Source organism: Aquarana catesbeiana, linkage group LG06, assembly GCF_042186555.1.
Source record: "Aquarana catesbeiana isolate 2022-GZ linkage group LG06, ASM4218655v1, whole genome shotgun sequence".
Classification (NCBI taxonomy): domain Eukaryota; kingdom Metazoa; phylum Chordata; class Amphibia; order Anura; family Ranidae; genus Aquarana; species Aquarana catesbeiana.
In genome coordinates this window covers 143,954,527-143,962,867 of record NC_133329.1, presented here as the reverse complement: position 1 = coordinate 143,962,867, position 8,341 = coordinate 143,954,527, and the positions used below count along the sequence as shown (strand labels likewise).

Sequence of the window (8,341 nt, the reverse complement as noted above, 5' to 3'; positions counted from 1 at the left end):
TCTAATGTGCGTAGCGATATCTCACATGTGTGGTTACACCTACGTATGCTTTCGCTTTTGCGGGCGAGCATGCAGGTGCTTTGATTTTTTTTATTTTTTTTTGTTAATTTTACGTTTATTTTTCTATTTTGATGCTTTCTTTTAAATGTTCTTTTTTTTTTTTTTTGATCAATTTTATTCCTAGTACAAGGAATGTAAACATCCTTTGTACTAGGAATATGGCATGATAGGTCCTCTTTACAGTGAGATCTGGGGTCTATAAGTCCCCAGATCTCGGCTTCCCAGCCGAGGCGGCGACATTTTTTTCAAATGCAGAGTCTGGGCGTGATGTCATAACATCACACCTGGCCTCCGAACAATCAGAGAACTGGGGATCTGGCCCACCGGAAAGCTCTATCGTCAACATCTGGCGCTGGTCGGTTCCTTCTACAGCTCACTGATCGCAAAGGTGAGTCGGTAGAAGCACCGGAGGGTGGTAGGTCTTCCCTTCCCGCCGCCTATAAGAACGATCAAGTGGCTGAACAGCTCTAAAAGAAGATATCTGAATGATTCTTGTAACTGCAGGCATAATTCAGATATCCCCACTCAAAGTCTGCGACGTCATGATGTTGGGCGGGCGGGAACTGGTTAAATTGCTAAAAAAAGTTCATGCAGATTCCAATTGAAAGGTGTCAGAACACACAGTGCATTGCAGTTTGTTGTGTATGAGGCTGTGTAGCCTTAGACTGGTCAGGGTGGCCATGCTGACCCATGTCCACAGCCAAAAGCACCTACAATGGGCAAATGAGCTTTAGCACCAGGAGAATGGAAGAAGGTGGTCTGGTCTGATGACTTCAAGAATGGTTTGAGGAACAAGAGTTTGGTCTCATTCTCCAGATCTCCATCCATTTGATCACCTGTGGGATGTGCTGGAAAAATAACCGATTGTTCAGCTGGTTAACACTGCAAAGCAGCAAGTGATGATGCTCTGAGGTGGCATTCATTTTGAATGACATCTCAATCCACTGCTAGCTCACACCTGGAATGTATTGAAAAAAATTCAGAATGTATTACATTTCTGTGGGTTCAGGTGCTTACAGCCCATTCTTTTAGAATAGGTTGCCTGAACCTCAATGCAAATATTGCTCCATATACTTCCTCTATATGGGGCACTGTACTAAAGCATGTTAATCTACAGACTACCTGCACAAAGCTGGAAATGGTCTCTTCCCACAAATTGCATTGGGTATGCAATACAAGTGGAGACTTTTAGCAAGGTTACTGAGCAAATGTATACAAATAGTAAACGCCTTTAGCAAAATACCATTTTTGTGTCACAGGCCTTTGAATGAAAAGCCCCACGGGGGTTTAAAATGTCACACAGATTTATCAGACCCAGAACACGAGACCAATGAACAACAACATTTCAGCCTCCTGAGGCTGGCAGGGGGCTGTTAAATCAGTAACAATGTTACATCACTGTCAGAGGAGACTACAATCAATGCTCCCTAAGATGTGTATCCATATACGCTTTCAAATTCTCCTTTAAAAAAGGCGTAAATCCTACTGACCATTAGCCACATTATAATAAAAGCACAGACACAGCCTGCTTTTGTATGAGAATATTTATTATTTCTAAAGATCTTACAACCTGGCATAATCTGATTTCATTCAAAGAAACGTATATTCTTTTTCTGAAGCCATGGCTGTGTGCATATACATATTTATATTATACATGAAGGCAATTCACTTTTAACGTAATAACAATCAAAATAACTTAACTGAATGGCTGTCATTCTGTGACACTTGGAAGCATTAAACACTGAGTGAGTATGGTACAACGTAAAGAAAAGGTTTAAAATAATAACATTAAAAGAAAACAATCATTTCATTCATACGTGAAATTGTATTTAGTGGATAGGAATATATGTGTATCAAAATATATGTATTGATAAATATTTGCTCTTATTTGTGTTAAGAGGAAAGATTATCCTGATTGGCTCAGATGACTGAGCAAGATGTATAGTGCCTTAATAAGTCGTATAAAATGGATAACGAATGTGGACATCAGAAAGGCAAACAAGCTGGTTTTTAATGCAATGCAAAACTGAAGAAAGAAAAAGCTGCAACCCATCAGAATAAAGGTCTTTGCTGACTGGCTGATATTAGTTACTGTGCAATATTGTGGATCTTATTATAAACATTAAAGTATTTACTGGCTCCTCTGAATTTAAACTGATGATCTAACTGGCATCTCAAGATATGATTAACAGCTGAGTGTAACAAGTACAGAAAAGCTCCTCATTGCTGAACAGGAAATATAAGTTGGCTTACATAATGAAGCTATAAAGGGACAATTAACATAGCTCTTATAATTTACTTAAAGCTATCAGTTTCTTTTCCTCACATACTTTCATTATGTCCAATAATCTCCTGGATGGGGTCTTTGCTTATGCCTAGTACACACAATCAGAAAATCGGATAAAGAATTCCGCTTTCGAAGCGATCACACGATAATCTGATCGTTAGTACACCGCTTTCGGGGGCTGAACAAGACAGTTTATGCGAAAATATCCGAAGGGACAAACACAAATTTTTTTTCTCGTACGATACCAGAAGGTGCGATTTTTGTTTAATCAGTGCAGTATTCGTCTGAAAAAAAAAAAAAAATCAGAAGACCAAGACCACGCATGTTCAGAAACAAAACAATACATTACAAATACTTCCAAAAATGTATTCTGTCATGAGAATTTTCATGACCTCTTCCTTTTCCATATGAGACTAGCATGCATAAAAACAAACCAAAAAATGGATGATCATTTGTCCAATATTCCCACCATGTGTATGAGGCTTTAGTCTACTATGATGGACAACAAAAAACAAAGGGTTATACACTGCTACATTGCAAGCCTAAAGCTGAACTCCAGACAGATAAAAATACATTTCGTGATGTATCCATAAATAATGCTGAATTCAAGTGTGTCTTTTATAGGTGCAAGCAGTGTAAATAGCCAACATTGTTCACTGAGTATTTGATGTTAGCATCTTGTAATGCCCTATACAGCAGCACACAGACTTGGAGAGGGATGGACAGGACTGGGAACCAATTGGGTATGCTGCATGCAAACATGTTGACAAAGAACATACAAGGAGAGTGACAGAGAGATGAGCTCATTGGTCTGCTACTTCTCCTCTCACAGGTTAGGAGAGGGACAGGACCTGTATGTGTTACATTATTGCTACAGGTATGTAAATCTCAAAACCTGGCAGACAGAATTATAAACTACATCTACAGTTTAGGCCCCTTTCACACGAGGTGGAATCCACTTTGCTCAACAGGAGATCTGTCCGCTGATCCTCTGCTGAGCAGAGCAGAGGTGGTGGATGACAGGTCTGTGTCCACTTAGTTTATGCAGAGCGGACACGGACCGAGCCCATTCTGTTTTATGGGTGGTTGGGTGTAAATGGACTGGCCGTCTGTTTACACCTGACTGCACTTCGATCCAATCCACCTAGACAAAGGGAAACATCCCCTTCTGTTTTTCAGCAGACCGTATCAGATTGGAGGCAGGCGGGTGTAAACATACACAAGTCCGTTTACACCCACCGATCCATAGGGAAACATGGACCATTTGATCAGGTTTGCCTGAAAAAGTGACAGAGGAACCTGATTGAATCAACTGTGTGAAATGGGCTTAAAACTGCTCCAATATGTGTATTTGGTATGTGTTTTTAGTGTTTTACCAAGACCTTAGCTTTAATGTGTGTGATACGTCCCGTTAAACTGCTAAACTGTAATACAAGTTTCCTAAAAAGCCAATAAGCCTGAATGAAAACTTGTGTACACATAAAAATAATACATTTGATTAAAAATGTACTATAAAAAAGCACAGAAAACAATGAAATAACTCCATTACTAGGACAGTAAGGAAATTTCAATAAATGCTTTTAAAAAGATAATGATGCCATTAGCAGTACCTTGTTGGTTGGACATTAGCACTGCTGTAAATAATTTAATGTGTTTACCCTTTTTATTTTTAATTTTGCTGACAACTTCCCTTTACATTTAACAAACCAACAGTGCATTTGTTTTAGATATCCAACATGGGCCTTTAAAGAAAAAATAGTTTCTATAATTTTTTGTGAAGTCCAGAATATTCATAGGTTTTTATAAAAAAAAAAAAAAAGTGCTAATCACCACCTTAATCAATTCATATATTTTATAATGGACCGTAATATGACACATGCTTCAAGTCAGAATTTATATTACAGGAAGTATCAGCTATTAATTATAGCTTGAGTTTTATATATTAAATTGATACAATATTCCAGAAAGTCTCTTCCCAGTTTTGTTTTTCTTTCTTTTTTTTTTTTTTTTTAAAGCTGAAATCATTGCACAATCAACACAAAAACAAAGAAACAGAAACAATTACCGTACTTTACATAACTGAAGAAACATAAAAGATTAAAAATAATTAAATTAATAGGCTCTGCTTATCGAATGATTGGTGCTGATCGGTCGTTTGTGACGGTTGGTCGGAGCTTGACAGTAGAAAATGGATTTTCTCCGCTGTAAAAGAAATTAAATTATTTGTCTTAAGAAAAAGTCAACTGTGCTAAAAAAAAAAAAAAGCATTCATTGTGTTCTATATACCATAACTCAAAGCAGAACTCTGAACAGACCCTTTGGCTTAAAGGATAAGTTAACCTTTGAAAATACATAAATAAATGCACATCTTTTTGCAGATCGGGGAGAGGCTGCAGGAGTGAAAACATGTTCCAACCTAAAAACGGGTAGAACATGTAACATGTTCCCAAAGGTGAACTTATCCTTTAAAACCTGTTACAATAAAATATTCTTTGGTGAGCATGGCTGAAACAATCCTTAATATTATAACTTCACATATTATACAGTTCGTCATACTTTAGCATCATTCAAAAAAAGGAAAAAAAAAAAAAAAAAAAAGGTCATCTTTAACACAAAGATTTTAAGTAAAGGGTAACCATAGGTCTGTCTATTACCCCTTTAGGGAAAGCCAACGTATATTGTTTAAATATATTTCCCAATTCTACAGTATGGGACACAGGTTGGATTTTCATAGACCCTGAGTTATAGACTGGTATCTTCAGGTGACTGGACAAATACAAAGCTCTGCTGGACACAACCTATTGGTGTAATCCTATAACCCTATAATGCCACAGGAGGCGCCTGTAATGTTGCATCGGCTACTGGATCCTGCTGGGGGTGCTCACCTCAGCACTTAGTGCAATGTGTGTAGTTAGCCGCAAGGTGCTATACGGGTCCAGGGCTGTGGTCCGTCCCTATGTAACCCAGACCCTGAAGACCCCTTTGGGGGTGTGCTCACTGTGACAGGTGAAGTCTGGACCCTGATTTGGGTCCAGCTACATGGACAGGTAAGACAGTTTTACCCTGTACTTGACTGGTACTGTAGCCTCACTATTTACAGGTTTCCAAAATAGTATTTGTTAAACGTTAAAACAATAAGGAAACTGGGAATTGTGTTTGAAATGTATTCACTTGCATAGTGTTAAGCTTTTCAAACTTGGGGGTAAAATTCCATCCTTCAGAGCATTGTCACAGGTGGATGACTAAGCGGTTTACATACCACCATCACTTTTATCTAGAGCCCTTTATAGAGTACTCAGGCACTTCCGTCTGATGAGGAATTTGCTACAGGACCGTCTACACCCAGGTTGCTGTATACTCACTCCTTTGCGGGCATGCTTACCCCATTTCTGCACCCCACTTCATGAATACCCCATAGGGGAAAACCATCATGGATAGCAATGGCAGAAACTAGGCGCAAAAGAACCGCAACACTAATTCAAGTAAACATTCACTCAGCCAAAGGCCTGCAAAACACTAACTGCTTAGAGGACACTTCCCTTGTTCCGGAGTAGGACCCTGTTTTTACACTGGTCTCCGCATCCGATTCTAGCTCTCAGTAACATGACTAACAGCCTACCTGACCAAGGAATTTTTTTTTTTTTAAATCATATCAGACTTTCTTGGACAACTAAGATTTATTGCCCCCAGCCTTTCATATCCCAGAGGTAATGGCTTTACACAAGATTCTTGCCAATGTAGATATGCTTACTGTTACTGTGCACAAAAGCCTCCGCATTGTCACACTTGAATCTCCACAGTCTCACCATGCTCCCTTGGGTACAGACCTGATAAATTTAACCACTTCTCCCTGGCTGGACGTCATATGACGTGCTGGGGTTTAAATGGTATCAACATTTTCAAACAGCGATGCGCTATAGTGTAGAAGTGATCTGAGTGGCTGTACAACTACTCAATCACTCCTACAGGTGGAGGGTGGAGGAAGGAGGTGATAGCAACAAAGTAAAAATAAATAAAGGCACAGTGTAAAAAAAAAAAAAAAAAGTTTTAAATAATATACAGTTTTTTTTAAAGTGCCACTGCCCCCCATGCAAACGCATACGCAAGTCCCACAAGCATATGTAAACAATGAACGCACCACACGTGTGGGGTATCGGCGTGAACATCAGAGCGAGAGCAATCATTTTAGCTCCAAACCTCCTATATAACTCTAAACTGGTAACCTGTGAAGGTTTTTATGCAGATTTTTTAGGTACCATAGTTTAGCGCTGCCCCCCCCCCCCAAAAAAACGTTTAAAAAGACACTGTGAAAATAGTGTGTGGCATACAAAATTGCAACACCCACCATTTTTTTTCAGGGTCTCTGCGTAAAAAAAAAAGAAAAAAAGATTTTTACATAGATGTGAGAAGCGTCAGAATTAGCCTGGGAGTCAATTGGTTAAAGAAATTCAAATAGAATGGGCAATTTCGGACGATTGGGTTATCCCTGGCATTTTCACCTAAAATCAGTGCTGCACTCTATCCAAAAAAAAAAATTTGTTCATTAAAAAGTGGTCCGTTCTGGTAGTAGACCCTGCCATCCCAGTCTTAGATCTTACTGTCCCTACAGATGTTCTTTTGTCTAAAGATTCCACTGACAGAAAATTTGACACATTAAAAAGCTCCCTTTAATCTTGCAAGCCCAGCTCTGCAACTGGCTATTGTTGTAATTTGTTTGCCAGACCACAGCTAATTGGACTAGGGCAATGAACAACAGGATCCTGTCTTCCAGAATTGAAACTTGGCAGAGCACTTAAGCGGAGGTTCACACAAAAATTGAACCTCCGCTTTTCGGAAACCTCCCCCCCTCCAGTGTCACATTTGGCACCTTTTAGGGGGGAGGGGGGTGCAGATACCTGTCTAAGACAGGTATTTGCACACACTTCTGGCATAGACTCCCACGGGTCTATGCCTCTTCCTGTCCCCCCCCCCCCCGCGCTGTCTGCTGGAGATAGCGAGGACCAGTTAGGACGCGCAGCACGACTCGCGCATGCGCAGAAGGGAATCGGGAAGTGAAGCCGCAACGCTTCACTTCCTGATTCCCTCACAGAAAATGGCGGCAGCAGCTGCCGAGGACTGAGGGACAGTTCGGCCTTGGGTGCTGACACCACTGGATTCGGGGACAGGCGAGTATCCTTATTTTAAAAGTCAGCAGCTGCAGTATTTGTAGCTGCTGACTTTTAAAAAAAAAAATTTCACGGGACTCCCTCTTTACAAACAATGGTCTCTGCCTTCCTCGTTATGCCCATGCCCTAGAACAAGTCATGACACCATCTCCAGAATGGCTCTCATTTCTAACCATACGTGCATAAACAACTGGACAACGGAAGCTGCTTGCAAACATCGCCTGACACGTATGTCCTTTAAAGGAGGATGCCTATTTGGTGAGGCACTTGACAAATTCACCAAAAATGTCACAGGAGGAAAATACTTCTACCACAATGAAAGTAACCTAAACATGGGAACTTCTACCGCCTAAAAAAGGAGGGTGTCCTATTGCTCTCCTCAAGCTTCAACATTAAGCCACCGTTCACATCGGGCCGATTTCACATGTCAAATTGCAGCCTTTTGCCGGCAACGGCACTGTCCGAATCAGGGCGGCGCAGCACCGATTCCCAAAAATAGTTCCTGCACTACTTTTGGTGACTTCGGGGGCAATTTCAATAGACATCTGTGCATGAACCCACACAGATGTCTTTCAAATCGCCCCCGAAGTTGGAATGAAATACGGGTTTCAAATCCGCCTCAATGCGAACGCAGGCTAAAGCCAAAACTCAGTCCTTTCATACGGCACAAGACTTGGAATACAAAACCTACCAAGTCCACCCCAAAACCATCTTCGTAATGAAGGGAGCCCGCTTTCCTAAGAGGGGGGGTTCCCTTATTATTTGCCTTTCTCTGGGTCCCAGACCTTTGGGTTTAATCAGTGGTTTTAAAGAGGCACAAAATCTCTAC

General features: G+C 40.5%; 1 protein-coding gene across 1 annotated transcript in view; it reads right to left on the bottom strand.

Moving 5' to 3' along the window:
• Positions 1–1,589: 1,589 nt before the first annotated feature.
• The window catches only part of BAIAP2L1 (BAR/IMD domain containing adaptor protein 2 like 1), a 193,671-nt gene continuing 186,919 nt past the window's right edge, over positions 1,590–8,341 (bottom strand). The window contains exon 14 of the mRNA XM_073590998.1: positions 1,590–4,549. Within this exon, the coding sequence (XP_073447099.1) occupies positions 4,474–4,549 (76 nt within the window). The 3' untranslated portion in view covers positions 1,590–4,473. The remainder of the gene's footprint in view (positions 4,550–8,341) is intronic.